At 43.6% G+C, this 24,478-nt stretch overlaps 1 protein-coding gene and 1 pseudogene across 1 annotated transcript in view; both read right to left on the reverse strand.

Annotated features, from left to right (window-relative positions):
- TDRD7 (tudor domain containing 7) overlaps window positions 1–24,478 on the reverse strand; it is an 81,345-nt gene that overhangs the window by 20,883 nt on the left and 35,984 nt on the right. Inside the window, exons 7-11 of the mRNA XM_066256695.1 lie at window positions 14,180–14,772; window positions 9,903–10,089; window positions 4,276–4,387; window positions 1,133–1,335; window positions 15–149 (exon numbers count right to left, since the gene is read on the reverse strand). Coding sequence (XP_066112792.1) covers window positions 15–149; window positions 1,133–1,335; window positions 4,276–4,387; window positions 9,903–10,089; window positions 14,180–14,772 — 1,230 coding nt within the window. The remainder of the gene's footprint in view (window positions 1–14; window positions 150–1,132; window positions 1,336–4,275; window positions 4,388–9,902; window positions 10,090–14,179; window positions 14,773–24,478) is intronic.
- LOC136322794 (ADP/ATP translocase 2 pseudogene) lies at window positions 18,076–19,244 on the reverse strand (annotated as a pseudogene).

Genomic DNA, 24,478 nt, shown 5'->3' on the forward strand with positions numbered 1-24,478 from the left:
ATGCGCTGCCATACCTTACAATAGAAGTAGTCCTCTATCTTCTGCAGAAGGTCATTGAGCTTGTTCAGACCCTTACAAGGCACCTGGCAGTAGAGTGTGCCGTCAGAGCAAATATTAGTCACTCTGACATTTGTGTACATGGCGTCAACCTGGAACAAACAAAGGGCATGCCAGGAGGCTTGAGAACAGAACCTAGCTCTTACCTATCTCGGCTTCTACCTAAACCTCATTAAAACTCTTTGCATTTTAAAATCTTCTAAGTTGAAGGATGGGAAAGAATGAAATTCATAACTTAAATGTGAAAAACTAATTTGATACCACTCTTTCCAAAAGGAGTATCTGATAGCATTTGTATGAGGCACAAAGTAAACTCTGCATACATTAACATACTAATATTTCCCATTGTCTCAAAAGCTGAGACTATCCTTAACTCTAGTTTATATCTCCCCATTAATTTAGAAAATAAATTATAACATAAAACAAATTTTTGCAACATTAACAGAAATGAAAATAAGAAGCTCTCACCAAATCAATCCCATTATCAGCTTACTTTCTAATCTATATCCATAGATCACATAAATTTTAGTCATTAAAAAAATTTTAATCATAGTAAAGGTTTAATTTTAGCCTTCTTTAGTCAATCATACTATATAAAAATAATTCACTGTTGATCTACTTATTAAAAAAATATTACCCCAGTGTTGCTATGAAACCTTTAAAATGATCATTTTTAACATCTCATCCTAGTCTTTAAATAAGTTATAGAATAATTTAATAATCTATTCCTCTTTGTGGACATCTATACTGTTTACATTATAAAAGTGTTAAAGCTAATAATTTAATAAACATCTTTACTGATATACTTTTCCCTCTCTTTATATTATCCTCCCCTATCATCTTTGCAAAATAACTATATGAAATTAACACATGCTTATTTAGAAGTTGGAAAATAAAACAAAAATCCAATTCCTAATAATTACCACATAGGTTTTGGCATTTTCCCCACTTCTGGTCCCCCTTCCCCTTTTTCTCAATACATACATAATCTGCCACTATCTAGTGTTAGCTTAAAATTTATAACATTCTGCCCTATCATATGTGTAACAGATGACAACAGTAGTCACAGTGGTACCTGAAGGTGAACCTTTAGTGACTTGTCACACATGGCCTTTAAGCAGGTGGCATTAATATTGATATCATCTTCTCCTGAGGTATCGTACAGAACAACAAGTGGAACGTCAGCTTTTTCAAGAATTTCCACTGCAAAGATCTTTCCACAAGTTAAAGATTCAACCACCTTCACTAAACCAGGATCATCACTTAGAGCTTCCAACCCTGAAAAATATTGAATATTTTAATTTCCACTTAATTAGTGGAATCATTTTAAGATAGGTAAATTGATCGTGTTTGTTTTGTTTATTCATTTTAGAGAGGAGGGGGAGAGAGGGAGATAGAGAGAAAGAGATAGAGAGAGAGAGAAGGGGGAGGAGCAGGAAGCATCAACTCCCATATGTGCCTTGACCAGGCAAGCCCAGGGTTTTGAACTGGCAACCTCAGTGTTTCCAGGTTGACACTTTATCCACTGCGCTACCACAGGTCAGGCTGATCATGTTTGTTTTGGATACTTACTACAGGTATGAATCTACTACAAAATTCTTAAATCTTATAGGAAAGATTTGTTTTACAATCTCTTTTACATGACCTACCCTTAGGTTTTAAGGTACATATTATAATGCGAATGCCTTTTTGAATGATCACACTAAGGCAGGTAATTTAAAACAAAAAGAAAAATGATGGTCAATCAGGATTTTTACCTTAGGAGAAACAGCCTTCACTTATATAAGGTCTACCGGAAAGTTCTGTCCGTTTTTGGAATAAAACAAAATACAAATTTTTCTTACTGTCAATAAACTTTATTTTTTTTTTTTTTATATTTTATTTATTCATTTTTAGAGAGGAGAGAGAGAGAGAGATAGAGAGAAAGAAGGGGGGAGGAGCTGGAAGCATCAACTCCCATATGTGCCTTGACCAGGTAAGCCCAGGGTTTCGAACCGGCGACCTCAGCATTTCCAGGTCGACGCTTTATCCACTGCGCCACCACAGGTCAGGCAATAAACTTTATTAAATAATATAATTGCCATTATTAATGATTTCTTGCCATCGTGAGGGCAATGTGTATATCCCATTTTTGAAAAATGTTTTATCTTTTGATGCGAAAAATTGAACCAGTGCTTGTTTGATATCTTCTTCATCTTTGAATTTTTTGCCCTTCAAAATATTTTGTAAGGACAAAAACAAGTGATAGTCAGAGGGTGCTAAGTCCGAGGAATACGGTGGATGCAACAGACATGCTTCTGTAGCATTTCTTCCTTGTTGAAATTCGTAAAAATTATAGTGGCGTAAATGAACTTTATCAGTAGCTGTGGGTACACTATCGCTTCACACATAAGACTAACGTGAATCAACTTTGTTTTAGTTAATTTGCTAAGTCAGTATGTATACATTAAGTGATAAAAATGGAGAGGCACACATGCGCCAAATAAACATGTGCTTACGTGTTGAAACTTGTAATAAAAACGGACAGAACTTTCCGGTAGACCTTATATAAACACATATTTAAAACAAAAAGTCTAATACATAAAAGAAGCTATCAATTATGTCTGCTGGTCATATATTTGTAATGTTCTTCCTAAAATGATACCCTTGACTTCTTTCATTTTTCTAATTAAATATATACAATTCTTTCTTTCTTATAAAATAAAATGCATTTGTTGGAAATTAATAGTGTTTAACATGGTATAAATATAGGTGAATTTTATTTTAGTTTAATTACTCTAAGTTCTTTGAAAATTATAATTCCATGTTTATCATACATATGACAAGTTGTTAATATATTAGACTCATTAAAATTAGCTTATCACTTCCCCTATGGTACTAGAATGTCTAGTTCTATATTTAGCCCCTTTAGGTCCACAAACAAAAGAGTACAGACCCCTCTGAGCTACCTTTCTCTCATTTTGTTCTGTTCTCCAGACACACAACTTGCTCTTATCAAACCTTTGATTATAGCATCCTAAATTTTGTCCTTGTTAGTTCTTTTCAAAAATAACTCCCACAGGTTTGTAACAGGCTTTTAAAATAAAAGCGAGATTTATCTCACAGATAGAGCCAAACCCAGCTCCTCTGACATACAGCTTTATCCTTGCTGGGGAGGTGGGATTTCTTCACAGGGCTAATTTTCATGAAAGAATTTTGATCACTTTCTGAATAGCTCAGGCTCTTGGCATGCTGCATACATATTTCAGTGCCTCTCTTCATCACTGACATGGCCCCTGTATCGTCCACACTTCCGGGTCATCCCTACAATGTCACTGTCGCACACATGCATTCCTCTATGCTTCCTTTCAGAGGAAAGAAAAGAATGGTGACACGTGACTGTGCCAGAGACCGCGTGTGACCCACAGCCAAGCTGGAGGACGGGCACATGGGGGTAGGCTACTGGGTAAGCAGCACCAGAGTCCATCTCATTGGGGATGAGGTTGGGAGTCATCTCAAAACAGGTTGAACAACACGTTTTAAACTGATCAAATTCCATGACGTAGGGCCTCTAGCAATTAGAACAACAAAACCCTTTAAGATGAGCAATAGACATGTTTATAATAAAATAAATGTTAAATATAACGAAATACAATAAAACCTAACATTTTTATAATAATAATCACATCTTACAAAGGTAATAAACATGAATTTGTTTATATCTGTCAAGAAATAACACCTTATAATAGATACCTAGTGCATTTTAGCATTTAACCACAAAGTACAATGGTAATAATGCATCAAAACGAAAAGAGCTTTCTTTTTTTTGGTATTTTTCTGAAGTTGGAAACGGGGAAGCAGTCAGACAGACTCCCACATGCGCTCAACCAGGATCCACCTGGCACGCCCACCAGGGGGCGATGCTCCGCCCATCTGGGGCGTCGCTCTGCTGCAACCAGAGCCATTTTAGCGCCTAAGGCAGAGGCCACAGAGCCATCCTCAGCGCCCGGGCAAACTTTGCTCCAATGGAGCCTTGGCTGCGGGAGGGGAAGAGAGAGGAAGAGAGAGGAAGAGAGAGACAGAGAGGAAGGAGAGGGGGAGGGGTGGAGAAGCAGATGGGCACTTCTCCTGTGTGCCCTGGCTGGGAATCGAACCCGGGACTCCTGCATGCCAGGCCGACACTCTACCACTGAGCAAACCGGCCAGGGCGAAAAGAGCTTTCAAAAAGGTTTCTCTTACCTGCTAGCTTACACTTTGTAGCTTGGAATGAGAGTGAACAGAATTTGGGGCTCAATCTGCATGCTTTGCTCATTTCCATATTTTCACTAAATCCATAGTCCACATAGCATACCTAATGATAACAAGAACAAGGTTCAGGCTCAAATAAAATTCTTTATTTTCATTTCTTAAAAAAGTCACTTGAAAAAAAAAAAAAAAAGTCACTTGATACACTTAACTGGTTCTATTTTATTCCGTAATTACCATCTATGAGAGGTGCCCCATCTTAGCCCAGAAGAGAAAGGCGGGGGCTGGGACCAGGGAAGATAGGGTCCTGACTTGGGGCTGCACTCCTCCACTGTGCCTTCCGCCTTCGGGCAGGGAGGGGGGTCTGCTCATCCCCAACGTCTGCTATGGCCAGCTTCTCTGCAGCACCCCCCCTGGTTCTGCCAGCTCTGACCGCCCAGCCTCTCATTAACATCATAATGCTTCTTTCACCTGATTCCTTCTTGATTTACACACGTCTTGATAACTGGACGTCCACTAAGTATCTGTGTCCCTGGGCAGCAGTGTTTGTTTCTAGAGAGGGAGTGGCTCAGGTAGTATTTATCAGATTCTAAATCCACGAGGCAGCTTTCACAAGGACTGCTCTCGGCCATTATGCTTCCAGGACCCGGAAGCTTTCTGTCCATGACGACAGTGCTGTCGTGGCTGGAGAACACTGAATTCTACATTGTAAAAACAGATACCTTCCCCACCCCCTCACCCCCACAGTATGAAGCCTGGGTAGGCCTTCCTGCAGCTCAGCAAAAAGGTTCCAAGTCTGGACAGTTTTGTGTCCGCAGAAACCCACATGACACTTCCTCACCATTACTGCAGATCATTAGGAGTCTGAATATTATTTTTAGAGTATTAATAAAACTCTCTGCTGAGAAGGACTCTATAAACAAAGCCTTTCTTTGGAGAAAAATAAAATCTAGAAACATTAAGCTGTGGTTTAGAATGATAACTAGAATGATAAGGATCTGTGGGGAAGTGTTGAAAACCTATTATGCGTCTGCAGTTAAAGCAGATGATTGTTACTACAAAAACAAAACAGAACAAAACAAAACCCAGGGCAAAGAAAGACTAAGCAACAGAGAGTTTTCCTTTCTGCAGCAAACTAAAGTTCACAGCCTCTGAGTACCTACATTAGGGCACTAAACACACAAAACAAAAGTTCTTCCCAGCAGAGAATCTAAGGAAAAGAAGAAGAATGGAGAGAGCACTGAGGCCTCTCCCGGGGCGCCTGATAACTGGACCAGCGGGGCCTGGGCATCCGCATACCGAGGGGTCCTCTAGGAGTCCATATCCTGACCCGATGCTCCCGCAGGCCCAGATCCCCTCCCTGCCAGGGCCCCCACTTCAGGCCGCCAGCCCAGGCAGTGGGCTGGTCCACTTCTCCAGCCTCAAATTAGCACCTGTTCTTTCTTCCCACAGATGCGAGGGCTCAGGCAGCTTTGTTTCCTTTAATAGCTGCCACCTCCTGCAGCTTGGATTCTGCTCTTCCCAGACCTAAACTGTAGATAACATGACCCGACAGTGGGACATAACATGTGAAATCACGATTCTTGGGAAATTTAGAATATATCTCTAGCACCAACAGACTAAAAAATAACTGCTCTAAAGTCTTCAGAGTTTCTGTAATGTTTAGACTTTGATTTCTTCTTCTTTCTTTCTTTTTTTGAACACGATGCCATGTATTTGTATGGCAGCTGAAGTTTATAAGACGTTTGGCCAGGGACTTCCCAGTTTGACTCTCCATACTCTGCCCTGTGTCCTTCGCTCTGTGAGAGGCAGTCAGTAGTGTTTCTCTCTCTAATGCTCTGGGATCAGCACAAGCAGGCTCATAATCCTGCCATCAGGCCCCAGTTCATTCCTGGTTCTGTGGAGCCATCTGGCGGCCAAAGATCTTACAGCACCACTTGAGTAATAACTAGGAGACATCCTCCAGGTGTGGTCTGGGTCAGGCCAAACTGGCACCAACCTCAAGGTTGACTGCATGTTCCTGTTTCTCATACTCACCAAGGTCTGTGGAAAGCAAGGAGGGACTGAGTACTCACGGTCAGGAACAGTACAGTTCAAGAGAAACAAGACTTCCTAAGTAGCTGGGGTTTCTCCTGATAAAGGGAAACATTCATCTCTATTGGATGTGGAGATGTGGGAAACAAGACCTGGCCAGAACTGCTGTACCTACTGCTGTCTTAAAACCTGACCACTGTACACTATGCCAAGGCACCTTTTTAACTCCTAAGGCCAGTGCACACGCCTCAGCAGCAGTGTTGCAGGTGGTCGCTCCCTCCTCTGTAAGATGCTTTCTTGTCCTGGCTGCCCTGACACAGGCCCTCTTGGTTTTCCTCCTTCTTTGTCTATTCTGCCTTAAGTCCATTGCCTAAATGCTGACATGTTTCAGAGCCTGGTTCTAGACCCCATTCTCTTCTCTACGGGCATTCTCTCTCTGGATGATCTCACCCAGACCCTGACTGCAAGCAGCTCCTATATGCTGATGCCTCCCAACCAGACATAGCTCCATTCTGACTTCCCTCTGAGCTCCAAGTTCACCCATGTGAAACCTGGTAGCTATTCTCAAACCTGACAGTCCAACAAAATTCCTGGTTCTCCTCCCCACTGGTTCTCCTCCCTGACTTCACAATCAATAAATGGCACCACCGGCCACCTAGTCACTCAAGTCCCAAACCCAGCGGCCACCCTGAATCTTCTCTTTTCTTACCTTTCAAACCCAATGAGTTAGTATCTTATCAGTTTTACCTCCAAACGTATCCTGTTACTGCCATCTGCACTAATGCCACCCTAATTCAAGTTACAGTTTGCTGGCTAGTGCAATAGCTACCGGGTCTTACTTTCCTTCTGTGCCCTACGATAACCACCCTCACACACGGACTGGAACAATACTGGAGGCAAATGAACCAGATCCCATCTCCCTGCTTATCCCTTCTTCCTTGCTATCACAGCTCCTGGATTATCTCCCTCACTGCACTCCAACTGTCTCCTGCATGTATCATACACTGGCTCTTATATCTGTCCCTTTTCCCTAAAATATAAGCTTCTTGAGAAAAAAGGCTTGTCCATCTTGTCCTCCAACCCAGAACAGTGGAGGAGGGGGGGGATGAAAAGTCTATCAAGCAGATAGCATGATGACACTATCTGATTTTACAGGAAAGGAATCAGAGAAGTTAGATATCTTTGCCAAGTTCACACAGCTAGAAATGGCAGAGCTGAGACTCAGATTAAACTCGCTCCAGAGCTCAGACTCCCATAGTGGACGTAAGGGAGGGAGGCCCAAGTGATTTCTGCCTGCCAGATTTCAGAATGGGAGAGACACCCTTGTGAGTTCTGCATTACTTATTGAAATGCGGTTGAACTGCTAATGTGACACTAGGCTTTGTGTGTGGTTCACCTCTTCATAAGCTATCTCTATGCTTTCAAGTAGCTAAGGGCAGGAAAACGGTCAGGAAGTTGAAGTTTATCTAGGAACATTTAGGGAAGTTACTCAACTAGAGGTCACTCAAGTTTCTCATTTAGCTGAAAGCAGTGATGGGGTCCCACCAACTGGGGTCCTGGCCACCCGGACTTCTGTCCCTTGCTGTGTTAAGGTTTCTGAGATGTGCTAGCCCTCCGCCCACCCAGCACCCTTCTCCTCCAGGGGTCTGGCTGTGGTGCTGGTACTCTCTCCCACACATTCCCCACCCCCACTCTTCTCCACACACCTGTGTTCAAGGCCAACCCTCTGTGGCTGTCTTTCCCAGAGGAGATGTCAGGGAAGACAGGGGCCCTCTATTGGAGTATTTTCACGCATGTGCCAGCCCCAGGGGAGAATATGCCACATACAGCCAAGGGACAGCTAAAAAGAGTCCTTGGGGACCAAGAGTTCAGACTCCAAATCACTTAGTCCAATGCCTTTGCTTTGTAGGCCCAGGGGCATGGGGAGCTTGACCAAGGGCACTCAACAATTCACAGGCACAGTTGGGACTAGTGTCTAAGCTGCTAATCACACCGTGCTTTCTGTTGGTCATTATCATCTGGTCCTTAGCTTTTTCCAGGTATTTTCCAAATTTCATCCAAGTATAATTTACACTGAAAAAGAATGCCCATTTAAAGTCGAGTGTGATGGGTTTTGATAAATGTAATTATCACTTCAATCAAGATAATAGACCACATCTGCCACTCCAAAAAGTTCTCTCTTTCTCCTTTGCAATTAACGCCCCCTCCCGTCCCAGGCAACCACTGATCTGATTTCTACCAGACTTCATGATCTGGAGTCACTCAGTGTAACTCTGTCAGGCTTCTTACCCATGATAGTGTGTGTTTTCATCCATGTGACTGTGCTTTCAGCACTTCCTTCCTTCTTATTGTTGAGTAGTACTCTATCCTATGGATAAACCATGGTTTATTTATATACATATGTTCACCTGCTGGTGAACACCAGGGCTGTTTCCAGTTTAAGACCAGGAATAATGAAGCTGCTATAAGCATTGTGTGCAAGCCTTTGTGTGGACCTGTGTTTCCTCTGGTGTAAATACTGAAGGGTCATATGCTAAGTATTTCACTTTTAAGAAACTGCTAGAATTTTCAGACTTTAAAAGTCAGGTCAAATTGTTTTAAAGTTTTATTTTGGTAGATTTGGTTAAAGAATTTCCTAAATTTCTCTGTGAATGGCAAAAAGTGGCTGGGCGGTCAAGGCCTCTGCTATGAAACAAACAGGCAAGCAGCAGCAGCCCTCCGGCTGACAGTGGGTGTGAAGGCAGGCTCGGGGGAGAGGGCCTGATGGACCGAAGCCTGGCTTCCGGAGTGGGGTCTGCATTTGGTGACACAAAAGGGGTTATTTCCCAGGGGTCGGCTCTGGCACAACAAACTGTTTTTATTTTAATTTTTTTACATTTATTTTTCAATTATAGCTGACATATACTATTACATTAGCTTTAGGGACAGAGGACACAGAGTGGAGGTGTATTTTTGCACTTGTAGGGTCCAGACAAGACTGTGCCCTCAGGGTGAGAGAGTTCCCCTCCCTGGTCCCCGCCCTGAGGGACAGAAGCGACTATGGGGAAGAGGTGGACCACCCAGAGTAAGGCCCAGACCTGAAGCCTTGGACCGGCTGAGGGAAGAGACTGATAAAACAGTCCTCTGGCCTTTCCAAGATGACCCAGAGGGCAAGACTCAGAAAATGTCCCAAGCCCTATTTGGGGTCCTCCGCTGACTGCAGAACAGGGGAGAGAAGAGTGTAGTATCCTCAGGACTGAACAGTCTCCCTCACTCCCAAGCACCGACTGGAGCAGAGCCCGCAGGTCCCATCAACACGTCCCTTCCTCCCGGGAGTGGCAACAAAGGGCGCTTCCCCATTACGTCATGGTACAGACACTTCCGTGGAGGAGGATTTTCTTCTGGGCGTTATTTTTTCACTAAAACTTTGAGATAATATAACTACCGCTGACTTATCAGTGATTCTCTTTAATAGACTATCTTTCTAATTTCTGGAGAGAACTAGCGTATTTACTGTGTCTTTAAGAGACACTAGTAGAAGCAGCCTTTTCAGGTGAAAATGTGTGTGTTTGTCCTCACAATGCTATGACAAAGTAAACTGCGCTTGCCTTTACTTTGTTGCCCTCCGTTGAGATGATCTGGGCCCGTAACCACGCGTCCTCCTCGGCATTGACAGCCAGCAGCTGCCCGACGTGCACAGTCTGAACTGGTGCGATTTGAGGGTTCTTACTGTAAAACTCCTTCATTTCATCTTCCATCAGCTCCTGAGCTGCGGAGTAGTCTTTGCCCACATACCTGAGTCAGATAAAGGAACAGAACACAAATGAAGCAACACAGGAGGAGGCAATCCATAAGAACTCATTAGTACTACTGTTTTCTACATGGAAAATGGAGACTCCAGTGAAGGCCAGATGGCAGGGCGGACGTAGACTGAGGCTGCCTGCAGTCTCTGCAGGTTACTGGGAGAATCTCGTTGACAGTTCTGCCCTAACTAAGGGTGAGTCTAAGCAAGGCTCAAGCTCTGAAAACCAGTGAAATCTGGCTAGAGAAAAAAAAAGAGCCTTAAACACACTAAACACAAACCATGTGACAACCCCTCCCCAACTTAATGAACACATTGCAACAGAATGTTGAGTTCTGATACCATTAGAAGAGATTAAGATGCCTCGGAGAGTGTTTGCTTTCTAAGAAGTATTTTTTTCGGGGTATGTTACTATTTCCTTCTACAATTTTCTGTTTTGACAACTGCGGTCACCTGGTACCAGTTCATGTTAGGAAAACGCTCTATTTGCCTTCGGCCACAAACAGGCTGCCACATTTCTGCCCTCCAGTCCTAAGAGACGATTCCATCAGAGATCTCCTTCCAGGAAGTGAAACCGGTGAATCAAGTGTGGCTTCTGTACCAGACGCTGTCCTAGCCGCATGATGGAGGCTGTTCAGCTAGGCTATGCCCTCGCTTGGCCAGGAAGATATGCCGTAGTGCATTGCTCTCTGCATTGTCCTGACTTTTACCTAGGCCCAAGTGGTCCTGCTGAGCACTTGAGACTACTCCTTTAGGAGTGTTTTCTTGTATTCTTGGTCATTATCAGCAGAGCAGAAGGCATCACAGTTAATCTATTCATTACCAGCAAAAAAAAAGCTTTAAAAAGTCCTACACAAAATGGAAAGAATGCCTCCTTTGAGGCAATGGCCATTTTTAAAACCAATGATTAGGTCTCCTAGGACCCGCGGAAGCAAGATGGTGGGCTTGCGGTGAGCAGCTGTCAAGGGATGAAAATAGATGACTATAATTGCAAAGTAGAGCTTGTTTTGACATCTGATAGCCGGACAATAGTTTGCCACCATCCTTCTGTGGACATTCCATATGAACACACAAAACCTATCCCTCGGCCAGATCCTGTGCATAATTATGAAGAAACACAGGATCAAGTACTGAAAACCAGATTAGAAGAAAAAGATGAACCCTTTGAGCCAGGACCCATGATAGAACAACTTAGCAAAATGTTTTTTATTACTAAGCATCGTTGGTATCCTTGTGGACAGTATCATAGACGTCGTGAGAAACTGAATCTGCCAAAAGACAGATAATATTGAGGTTTACAGTAATCAAAGAAAGATGTTATCCTGTGTGTCTCATTTGCCATTTGAGAAAATGCTATCAGATATATTCACTACTATGTTATATTGCAAAATAATAATAAAATGTCTTTTCACCTAAAAATAAATAACTAAATAAAACCAATGATTACATGCATATTATTCACTCCAGAAACAGCCACAGGAGCTTCGTCAAACTCTATCATATAAGTTTATTAAGCTTTACAAATGTTAAGGGACTGCCTGGAATACAGCTGCACTCTTAGCTCTAAGGTCTCCTAGAAGGTCTGTAATTCTGCCTAAGTGCCCATTTCCTGGGGCCTGGAGTCTCAGGGGGCCTCTGTGTAGGACTCTACAGCCCTGGGAGCTTGGCCGGCAGGGGCTGGGAGAGCCCGCGGGTCTGCACAGGCTCCTGCCCAGGAGGGAGAAGGTGAGCAACAGCAGGAGATGTGCAGGCAGCTCTGCTCTCTGCAGCACCCAGCGCAGGCCCATGGCTCACAGCACAGGTGGAGTGAGGGGATGACGCTACAGCTGGTGTGAGAGTGGTTAGTAGCAAGAATGAGGTCACACATGTTGTCCCCAAATTACCTGAGCTATGGGCAAAGAATACATGTAGGACAGTGTAGGTACATCATAAGTACAAAGTTTTACAAAGCTAATTTTTGAGACCGAGACAACAGATTCCCATACGTGACCTGAGGGTCCTGCTCCGGCACCTATCCAGGCCCTTTACACATCACAGGCCTAGTTTCCAGAGCTCAGAGAACAGGTCTCAGCCTGGCTGGGATCTGCTAAGTCTTCAGGGCAGTGGGGGATGCCAGTGATCTCAGGTCAACCTTCTGGCAGACATTACCCATCTGCTGAAATGTACAATGCTAGCTCCTGGCTTCACGTTTACACTGGCATCTCAGTAATCTGAGGCCCTGGGCCTAGCAATCCGGGAATAGATTGGAACCACCCTAATGAAGTCCTGGAACTGATCCAGATTCCTGCCAACCCTTTGGTAAGAATACCAGAAATCACATGACTGATCCAGCCTTGTGCTTGGCCTCTGACAATGTCACCAATGACTATTGGTAACATAACAAAGCATCCTGCCAAACAGGCAGATTTTGATTTTTAAAATAATGTCAAATGGTAAAAGTTAGTAATGTACTCCTCAACATCCATCCTTCATCTCCATTTATTAGCGAACCAGAATGGAACCCCTAACCTTTAGCTACCTATTTATATCTCCAGACCAGACCACATCTTTGAATAAAAGCTTTAGATGTTTATTCCTCCTATATAAAAAGACTGCTCTAAAGTTTCTATACAGTTTTCTAGTTTGAGCATCCCAAGAAACTTAATTCTCACTTCATTATCCATTCAGACTTAGTTTATTCAAATAGAAGAGCTTTCATATTTTTGATCTACCCTTTCGTTGAAGAACTTTATTTTTTGTGGCCTTCCTTTCGGCCTCCCAGCTCAGCTATGATTCTCGGGAGGAGAAACAGGCCAAGCCATAAGGACAGTTTTGTTGAAGATGGCTGGATTCTGTTCTGTCGGCCTTCTCATTGGTCCAGCCACAGACACACCCGGAAGCTGGTATCTCCAGACACCCGGCTACACTGGCTTCCATTATTTATCGCGAGTCAGAAACTGCAAATTAGTATTTCAATATTTTCTTTTGTATTCTATATTTTCCCCAAAACTCCATGCCAAGGGCCTGGAGCTGGACTGCTTTTTGTGATTCCAATGATCCCTGGCCACTCAGGTGATGACGTCTCTTCGCAGGCAGTAATATCAAAAGGCTCAAGACCCAGAGTGCCCTTGGGTCCAAGGTCTGATCTGATGCATTATAGTCAGAAGGTCATGTTTAGCTCTTTGGCTTTTAAGAAATGTCACAGAGTCCCAGATTAAATAATATTAACTACCTAGTGGGCAACCCGCTCTTTTTATGGACTAGGTATTGCTTTTGACGCAGAATTTTTCAAGTTCAGACCACGATATCTTTCCAATTATTAAAACTGCTAGTGATCTTTTCTCACAACAATGGCTGCATATTTGGAACATCTTTTTTTTTTTTTGTATTTTTCTGAAGCTGGAAACGGGGAGAGACAGTCAGACAGACTCCCGCATGCGCCCGACCGGGATCCACCTGGCACGCCCACCAGGGGGCGACACTCTGCCCACCAGGGGGCGATGCTCTGCCCCTCCGGGGCGTCGCTCTGCCGCGACCAGAGCCATTCTAGCGCCTGGGGCAGAGGCCAAGGAGCCATCCCCAGCGCCCGGGCCATCTTTGCTCCAATGGAGCCTTGGCTGCGGGAGGGGAAGAGAGAGACAGAGAGGAAGGAGAAGGGGAGGGGTGAAGAAGCAGATGGGCGCTTCTCCTGTGTGCCCTGGCCGGGAATCGAACCCGGGACTTCTGCACACCAGGCCGACATTCTACCACTGAGCCAACCGGCCAGGGCCTATTTGGAACATTTTAAAAATATTAAAAATATATGTAGAGATTAATTTTTAAGTACTTTGATTTTAAGATGCTTACCATCTACTGAGTGAGACAAATGTACTTACATAACCACATGTAGAGGAAATAAAAATTAAGTCTCCTAAGAGACACAAACAAAATAAAGTTTGAGCAGTTGAGAGAAATGTGCAAGATATAAAGATAAAGAGAAAATGTTATTGTTCATTATAACTCTGGAGAACTTAGAACATATCATTCTTCCTCAACCCCCAGCAGCCATGTGAAGAAGTAACAACTATACACCAGGATCCTGAAAAATTAGCGAATGAAACTTGCCTGATAACCACTTCATTTGTGTTGCTCAGTTCAACCACCAATACAGAGGGGGACGCCTCAGTTGGAATGACTAGAGGAGGAACTGTTACATTCTCCATAATGGTATCGTCACTTTCAATAATGCTCCTTTCTATCCTCAAGTATTCTTGTTCAATCATAGCCTTGCTGGTATAGTCGCCATGTGCTCGCCCTGCATCCCTCAGGATTTTGTCAGTGGGCAACGGAAGTTTAGCATAGAGAATGGCCTTCTGGGGGTTCCCAGAAATGTAGTCTATGGTGCAGACGTCAGAGAGCAAGGCAAGATTTTTTAAGGCATCCTTGGGTAATTTTACTCTGTACGTGTCCTCAAATGCTTTAGGAAGTGCACTGGCCCAAAGACCATTTGAGTATTTCACCAGCAGCCCAGCAATTTTCTCTTTGAAGTCTCCTGGCATAACTGCTGGACACCCTTTTAACGGTGGTGCTTGCTTTGGAGCAGGTAGGGGAGGCGGGGCTCCTTTCTCCGTGTCCAGGTCACTGGTCTTTCTTTCAGGCTGCTTTCTCTTAGCTGGATAAAGAAGCAAATCTTGACTACCATTGTAAGGTTTTTCCACCTGAAATTTTTAAATAAAGCAAATGATAGATAATGTAATGACTATTAACAATCTGAAAACACATTAGTGCATTTTAAATTTGAGAACACTTAAAATTAATCAAGAGAACACAAAAGTGTATGTTTTACTCAGCTACTTAGACTTGAATGTATTGCCTTCACCTGCAAATAGCACCATGAGCCACGTTTCAGAAATAAACAGAAATAAAATGGCATTAATTTCCCTTGAGAAGCATCTGGCCTCCCACAGCCCTAGGCCAGCACGTGTGGTTCTGCCCGGTGCACCACGTATCTCACTCAGCGCTCCCTGCCAGCTCCGAGGCCACAGCCTACAGACGGGGCTGAACACAGGTGGAGCGAAGCTGTGAGGAGGTGCCAGGCTGTCAGATCTAAACCACTGGGAGGAAAGGTAGGAAGTACTTAGATGAGACTGACGTGCTGTCTCTCTTCTTCCTGCAATAGCTTGAGAAAATCCTCAGCTTTCCATTATTTAGAAAAAGACACTCCAGAGGGAAGGTACCATTTTTACAACCACTGCAGTCAAAAGTTAGCTGAACATGTTGTCCCTCCAATAAACAAGAGTTTAAAATGCCTGGCATGTGTATGTCACCCCATCTCTAATTCTATCTGCACAACATTCGGGAGAGGCATGGCACAATGGTGCATCTGTATGTATGAGAAGAGAGGGGAGGGCAGGGGACGGGAGAAACTGATGTACAGGCCATTTCTTCCCAAGTCGAAGCCTTTCTGCTACCAGACCAGGGGGCAAAAACTCCAGGTCCCAGTTCAGTGCAGCTCATCACCTGCTTTTGCAAAACCCATGAGCTAAGAATGATTTTTATATTTTAAATGGTTGAACAAAAAACCAAAAAATTACTTCATGATGTGAAAATTATATGAAAGTCAGTGTTCGTAAAGCTTGTTTTGGAGCCCAGTGCGCTCACTTGTTTACCTCCTGTTCTTCACTGAGATAGTAGGGTCCAGGAGCTGTGCCGGGCTGGGGGGTGACAGTCACACAGCTCTGGGCCTGCAAAGTCTCAAAAATTTACTATCTGGCCTTTTACAATAAAGTTTCTCGACTTCTGATTAGACTGAAGTTAGAATTTACAGCCTTCTTCAATGTTCCTATTTTGTCAGATTCTGTTCAGCTATTCCTTCACTACAATGTAAGCCTTTAGGAGAGTCTTCCCACCACACAGGCAATAAAGCAAGCTTGCAAGAAGTTCTCTTTCCTAAGAAGAATAGAATATTAAATTATGCTAGGCGGACAGCTTGATAGTAAAGAATATTTACTTCATTTATTTTTATTTTTTTATTGAGAGGTGAGGAGGCAGAGACACACACTCCCATATGTGCCCTGACAGGGATCCACCCAGCCTTTTACTGGAGGATGCTCTGTGCATCCGGCCGCTGCTCCATTGCTCAGCAACTGGATTAGTTTAGTGCCTGAAGTGAGGCCATGAAGCCATCCTCAGTGCCCGGGCCAACTTTGCTCGAACCATTCAAGCCATGGCTGTGAGAGGGGAAGACAGAGAGAAAGAGAGAGAGAGAGAGAGAGAGAGAGAGAGAGAGAGAAGGGGGAGGGGTGGAGAACAGATGGTTGCTTCTCCTGTATGCCCTGACCATGAATTGAATCTGGAATTTCCACACGCCAGGCCAACACTCTACTGCTGAGCCAAGTGGCCAGGGCTTACTTCATTTTTAAAACATTGAGGAAGAGAATACATATACGTACATATATATAATATATGTAAAGAAGATATTGTCTTGTTACCAGAGATGAGATTTAATAAGTCAAAGACATAGTTAATTTAACATTAAGAGAGATTCCTTTAGTCCAGGGGTCCCCAAACTGCGGCCCCCTGAGGCCATTTATCCGGCCCCTGCCGCACTTCCGGAAGGGGCACCTCTTTCATTGGTGGTCAGTGAGAGGAGCATAGTTCCCATTGAAATACTGGTCAGTTTGTTGATTTAAATTTACTTGTTCTTTATTTTAAATGTTGTATTTGTTCCTGTTTTTTTTTGTTTTTGTATTTTTTTGTTGTTGTTTTTTTTTTTTGCTTTAAAATAAGATATGTGCAGTGTGCATAGGGATTTGTTCATAGTTTTTTTTTATAGTCCGGCCCTCCAATGGTCTGAGGGACAGTGAGCTGGCCCCCTGTGTAAAAAGTTTGGGGACCCCTGCTTTAGTCTGAATATATATTCTAGATAATATGTGGGGAGGATATTAATATAGGTATAAAACATTAGGTTTTCCTTCTCCTAGTCTTCTGCCAATATGTGCTGCTTAAATTTTGAAGACTGAAGAAAAATTCCTTGCGTGAAAAACCTGAAGCATCAATGAGAGCAGAGTAATTCCTAGAGACAGGTGACTGGGTCTGTGAGCAGCACCAGCGGCCATCCCTGTCATCACTGGTGGACTCCTGCTGACACCTACTGGCTCTCTGAATGCTGCATTAAATGACAGTCACAACTTATGCCCTTAATTTTCAGCCTTAGGGATGCAAATATTTAAAACTCCTCATTTTGCTCTCAATGGTTAGTCTACCTCTCTAGAGACTCATGTTTTCTAGGTCAGGAATCTTAAAATGCCAATCTTCACTGTGCTTTAAGATATTTAATAAGATTGGGTATCCAGAGAAGGTTTGAGAAACATAGTTTTGGAGCAAATAAAAAAAAATAAAACAATTCTACGTGAACTGTTCACTTGTCATATAAAACCACAATTAAGGTAAGCTTAGATTTAGACATGGCAGTTCTCCAAATCCAAAGCCGGCTGAGCCTCTGGGTCCATCCTAAACCCTTCTTCAGTTCTCCCCTACCAACCTCTTCTTAATTTCAGTGGGTCAGTGCACTGTCTACGGGCCCTCACCTTCACCTCCTCACAGGAGCTACAGGCAGGAACATAAAAGATGAACTCCCTACACCATGGATGGTGATCAGCAGATGATTCTGGTACCTAATGTGCCTTACACTTTCTATTCCCATGAGTTCATATATTTAGCTCGATTTTGGCCTCTTTCAGAATCACAACTTCAATGAGATACTTGTCATACTTCTCTGGGTTCTGTAAGGTTGGAGTAGACAGATTAGATTTGATACAGGTGAGACTTAAGGACTTAAAACATCAACTTGTTCAGGAACTCTGTATGTTCAAACAAATCAAAGTCTCCATCCTATATACCCAGAAACACTCTTCTCCTTAATTCAGAGAGGCCTTAACTTCTCTTTTAATTTACCTGTGCTATAAAAAAATTCTTTTTTCATATAAAGATATTTTCTTTATTCCTTCAAATTTATTGTTAACCAGGAGTGACTGAAATAAAAAACAGAATTGAGCCCCATCATCAACATGGAAATGGCTTTAAGAGAAAACTGGTCAGATGAATATTATTGCTTCCATTTTCAACCAGCAAATAGTTGTCATTGATAAATAGCCAACAGTCTGTCAAGAATGCTCAAGTTATGTGACATAATACAACATGCCTGTTCTCAGTGGCAGGGGAGGGAAGACTAGGAAATAACTTAGGTGAACTTCTTGATTTCATCATACAAAACAAGCACAAAAGCACCACCCAAGCCTCTGAGAACATTGGACCATGCACCCTTGAAGAAAGCTTTGCCTCCTTCATCACGAGCAATCTTCCTCCAGCAGTCGAGTGTGCCTGTGTACATGATATCAGTTCCTTTGCGCCCCGACTGCATCATCATGCGGCGACGAACAGTGTCCAGTGGATAGGAAATCAACCCAGCCACCACAGAGACGGCCTGTGCGATCATGCAGCTGATGAAGATGTGAGTATTCTTAGGATCTGGAAGCATTCCTTTGGCAGTATCATAGATACCGAAGTAGGCAGCTCGGTAGATGATAATACCCTGCACAGACACATTAAAGCCTTGGTACAGGCCCCTAATCCCATCAGATTTGTAGATCTTAGCCAGGCAGTCACCAAGGCCTTTGAATTCCCTTTCAGCTTCAGCTTTGCCCACATCAGCTGCTAGACGGGTACGGGCAAAATCAAGAGAATACACAAAACACAAGGAGGTGGCCCCAGCGGCACCACCTGATGCCAGATTCCCTGCAAAATAGCGCCAAAACTGGGTTCTCTTGTCCACACCACCCAGGAAGATCTGCTTGTATTTATCTTTGAAGGCAAAGTTGAGAGCCTGGGTGGGGAAGTATCTGATGACGTTGGCCAGGTTACCACGCCAGAAGGACAGGACTCCCTGCTCCTTGGGGATACGAACCACGCAGTCTATAATGCCCTTGTATTGCTTATCTGCGGTGATCTGCTTGCTGGCATCCTGCACCTGTAGTAGCAGCTTGACCCGCTCAATGGGCGCTACTGCTGTCTTGGAGACGGCTGCAGCCACTCCACCTGCCAGGAAGTCCTTGGCGAAGGACACAGTGGCATCTGTCATGTTGAAAGAAAAGAAGAAGCAGGCAACTGCGAAACTGAGCAAATAACTGGCCGGGACTCCGGGGCTGTCAAAAAAAATTCTTGAAGTCAACTCCTCTGAGCCCAGGAAGGCCCACCTGCTGCACGGCTCGGGTACAACTTACTGTCGCTATGGAATCAGAATTCCCTGGGATTCTAAAACAGAATTGACATTGTTCGCTTAAGTCAGAGTTTTCTGAAACAGAGGTATGGTTCCATTGAGCCCCAGTTTCATTTCCATTGGGTAGGGGTTCTTTGTGTTGAAGCTCTAAATTGAGTTCTAAATTTCATTTTATACGGTCATCACCCAATCCAGCCTGACACAGTACAGCCCCTCTGTGCCACTTACTGACACTAGAGATACTTAGCCCCAGAGAGTCACAAAGGGTTATAATTTTTTAACTGTTTCTTTTAAGGATAAAGTATAACTGTTCATGGCATATGGCACAGAGATTTAACCAAAGGTAATGGCAGAGATTCCTGGTAGAGGATAACTCCTGTTTACAAGTCATCTACCCAGGAAGACTCTTCCTCCACGTCTTAGAGAAGTAGTTTTACATACTCTATATCTTTCAAGGCCCGGACTCTTTTTCACAGCCAACCCTTTGCCTAGAAGGACTTTTCACTGATGCTGACTGCAAATATTTGTACTGGGATAAACTTCAAGTCGCTTTCTTTCAGCATGGCCCAAGGTCAGGGTCTTGCTCACGGGTCTCTTCAGGAAAACAATGGAGTTTTCTCCCAGTTAAAGATGTGCAGAGCTTTGGGGGTGACCCTGCTGCCAGCTGTGGCTTTCATGTGCACTCCTGGCCGAGCGGGAAGGCAAGACACTATGCTCTCATCACCTTTGGCCGTGGGCAGGGTGATCCCTTCCTCTAAGATGGCAGAAACCCACCTCATCTTGGAGTTTCAATTCTTTTGACTTCAGTTATTCACTATTCCTTTTATTTTTTCTTTCAATGTAGACTTCTGTTCTTTCCCTGTAGCGTTTCCTGTTTTCATTGAGAGAAGCTCCTTTGGAGAGCTTGCAGGGCATGTCTCTGGTTTACCAGTGGGTTGTAACCTGCTTCAATTCAAGCCAGGATGTTCAAAAAACAGCAGCAGCCTTTTCCCAAACAATGTTATGGTTCTGATACTGCACTGGCAGCTGTTTTTTATACTTGGTCTCGTTAATTCTAACAATCCTATGAAATGTTTAGAAATAGTCATACTCTAGAATAGAGTGAAGCCCTGAGCAGATGATTTGTACCCTGAACATAATACAGCCAAGAAATGGCCAAGGCAAAAATCTTACTCCAAAGGCCAAACTCTTTCTACTGTATGCTATGGCCTCTGGGTATCTGCTCTATATCAAATTCCAGAACAACAATATCACATTACTCCCCACCTTCTCTATTCTGATTTGCCACCGTGCCCTTCTATTTTTCCACTATTCAGATGGTCGCTGGAATTAAATTTAAAAACTGTTCCAATGTGTTCACTGAATACTTCTTTTTATTGGTGGAAAAAAAAAATCAGAAAAGAACTTGGACTCCAATGAGATACTATGACTGTACTTCCCAGTCCTCAGTTCACTTTTCACTGCCCTGTCTGCTGGCACTACTGCCTAGAAGGTTCCCATATCAGTAAGCCTGGGGATGCACCACCACTGTTTAGATGCCCTTCCTTAGAAGTTTAACATCAAGAGGTGTTGCCGTCCTTCAAGAACCCAATGGGAACTCAGATTCCAGTATCCATGGCCTGTAGGCTCACTGTCTTGGGCTCTTTGTGTTTTCATAAAATGGCATTCTGCACAATTGCCATTTCCCTCACAAGCTGTCTAAGAACACTGTGAAACTGGTACATCATCGTTACTATGACTTTATATTTTCTTTAGCTTCCAAAACTCTCAGTCCACATTTTGCTGTTGGAGAGCTCTGAAAGGTTGAGAACAACAGTTAAGCATCCTTCTGTTTGTATCCAAGTGGCACTGGGCATCCTTGTGATGTGTCAACATATAGCTGATTAGAACCTCTAGGAAGGTAAAATTTCAGAGCTGCTATTTGGTCCCTGAAGCTGATTCTCCTCACTCTGATACTCAAATGGAGATCCCTGCAAGTGGTTATCTCTGGGTGGTAGGACAATAGGTAATTCTCATTTTTTTATAACTTTATTTTTCAAATTTTTTTAATGTAGGATATTTTATATGACTTGGGGGAAAATAGTTTTTTTTAAAGAAAGAAATACAATGGTACCTTGAGATACGAGCAGACCAACATACTAAATATATATATATTTTTTAGATACAAGCTGCAACTTGGTTCGTATTTTTGTTCGAGATCCGAGCGAAATTCTGAGATGCAAGTCATGATTTGGGAAGCTGCCGCTAGTTGGCGCATTGGTGCACGGGTCCAGTATCGGCAGCACACTACCAGCATCTTGTTCTTTCTCACGTGTTACCCACAGAATCAAGTTGAATCTCATGCACTGTACTTGTTCTTGCATCATTTTTGCACTTTTTACTAACTTTTTTGTGTGCTATCATGGGGCTGAAGAAAGTGAATGTAAAGGACAGTGGTGAGAAGAAGAAAATGATGTCAATAGAAGCAAGAAATAATAGAAAAGCATGAGCATGGTGTACGAGTGATTGAATTGGCAAGGCTGTACAACCGCAATACATCTACAATTTGTACCATCCTTAAACAAAAGGATGCCATCAAAAGTGCAAATTCAGAGAAAGGAACTACAATTCTGTTCCAATTAAGGACAAATATCCATGAAGAAATGGAGAAGCTTCTGCTGGTGTGGGTGAAAGAGAAAGAGCTGGCAGGAGATACAGTGATGGAGACTGTAATATGCGAAAAGGCACGTGTTATTTACGGTGACTTGAAGAAAGAATTTAAGGCAAGTCACGGCTGGTTTGAAAATTTCAAGAAGAGATCTGGTATCCACTCAGTGGTGAGGATGGTGAAGCTGCGAGTGCTGATGTTAAGGCAGCTAAGGAGTACATTGCACGTTTTGCTGTGCCTATCACAAAGGAAGGCTACATCCCACATCCCCCAATAAGTGTTCAACTGTGATGAAACAGGATTGTTTTGGAAAAAAATGCCCCGGAGGACTTTCATCACCGCAGAGGAGATGAAGCTGCCAGGCCATAAACCCATGAAGGACTGTCTGACCCTTGCATTGTGTGCAAATGCTAGTGGTAACAGTAAAGTAAAGCCACTGCTAGTGTATCATTCTGAAAATCCTCGAGCCTTTAAGACTCACAAGATTATTAAAGAAAAACTGCAGGTTAAGTGGCTGCCAATGCTAGGGCATGGGTTATGCAGCAGTTTTTTTATTGAATGGGTAAATTTCATCTTTGGTCCTGCAGTGAAGAAATATCTTCAAGAAAATAAACTCCTAGGCCCTGGCCGGTTGGCTCAGTGGTAGAGCGTTGGCCTGGCGTGCAGGAGTCCCGGGTTTGATTCCCGGCCAGGGCACACAGGAGAAGCGCCCATCTGCTTCTCCACCCCTCCCCCTCTCTTTCCTCTCTGTCTCTCTCTTCCCCTCCCGCAACGAGGCTCCACTGGAGCAAAGATGGCCCGGGCACTGGGGATGGCTCCTTGGCCTCTGAACCAAGCGCTGAAGTGGCTCTGGTCGCAAAAGAGCGACGCCCCGGAGGGGCAGAGCATCGCCCCCTGGTGGGCAGAGCGTCGCCCCCTGGTGGTCGTGCCGGGTGAATCCCGGTCGGGCGCATGTGGGAGTCTGTCTGTCTCTCCCAGTTTCCAGCTTCAGAAAAATACAAAAAAAAAGAAAAGAAAAGAAAAGAAACTCCTGATGAAAGCATTACTAATCCTTGAAAATGCTCCAGCCCACCCACTTGGTCTTTAAGGTGACATTCTCGATGAGTTCAAATTCATGAAAGTCCTCTATCTCCCACCCAACACGATTTCAATCTTGCAACCTATGGATCAGCAGGTCATTTCCAACTTTAAAAAGCTTTACACAAAGCACTTGTTCCGCTGCTGCTTTGAAGTGACTGAGAATACAAATCTAACCCTTCAAGAGTTTTGGAAAGATCACTACAACATCGTGATATATTTATGCATTATTGACTTGGCATGGCAAGAGGTTACAAGAAGAACCTTGAACTCAGCATGGAAAAAGTTATGGCGTGGTGATGTTGTAGACAGGGACTTCGAAGGAGTCGAACCAGAGACCGAAACTGAGGTAGAAGTGTTGGAGGAGACTGTGTCCCTTGGAAAGTCAATGGGTCTAGAGGTAGATGAGGGTGATGTAAACGAGCTCGTCGAGAAACATGAGGAGGAACTCTCAACTGAGGAGTTGAAGGAGCTACAGATGATGCAACATACGGAGCTTCTGTAAGAGATTAGTAGTGAGGAGGAGGCAGAGTCGGAGAAAGTGAATTCTATAAGTGAAATTAAAGACATGCTGGCAATGTGGGAGAAGCTTTCAAGTTTCATTGAAAAGAAACACCCAGAAAAAGTTTCAACTGGTTGTGCTTCAGCACTTTTTAATGACACTTGTTTGTCACATTTCTGTAACATTTTAAAAGGCAGGCATAAGCAAACCTCTTTGAATAGATTTTTACTCAAAAGTCCTGCAAATTCCCGGCCAGGGCACACAGGAGAAGCGTCCATTTGCTTCTCCACCCCTCCGCCGCGCTTTCCTCTCTGTCTCTCTCTTCCCCTCCTGCAGCCAAGGCTCCATTGGAGCAAAGATGGCCCGGGCGCTGGGGATGGCTCCTTGGCCTCTGCCCCAGGCGCTAGAGTGGCTCTGGTCGCAATATGGCGACGCCCAGGATGGGCAGAGCATCGCCCCCTGGTGGGCAGAGCGTCGCCCCTGGTGGGCATGCTGGGTGGATCCCGGTCGGGCGCATGCGGGAGTCTGTCTGACTGTCTCTCCCTGTTTCCAGCTTCAGAAAAATGAAAAAAAAAAAAAAAAGTTAAAAAAAAAAAAAGTCCTGCAAGTGAAAGTGCCGAAAGTGCAGCCAAAAAGGCAAAAACAGGTGATGATTAGATGAAAAATACGTGATGTTAAGCTTAGGTTAAGTTTAAAGTTAAGAAAGTGCATTTTTACTTAAGCTTTTGTGGTTTAATTTTAAGTAAAGAAAGTGCAGTTTTAGTTTTGTTTAAAGTAAAGAAAATGCAGTTTTAGTTTACATTTAGTGTTGAGAAAGTGTTTTAGTTTATACGTGTCCACAGTGCCTGCATCCCTTCCTCCCTCCCTCCTCCTCCGCCATTCACCTCTGTTAGCCACACTCATCTGTCTCCAAGGTAAGAA

This window comes from Saccopteryx bilineata, chromosome 2, assembly GCF_036850765.1.
Source record: "Saccopteryx bilineata isolate mSacBil1 chromosome 2, mSacBil1_pri_phased_curated, whole genome shotgun sequence".
Lineage (NCBI taxonomy): Eukaryota > Metazoa > Chordata > Mammalia > Chiroptera > Emballonuridae > Saccopteryx > Saccopteryx bilineata.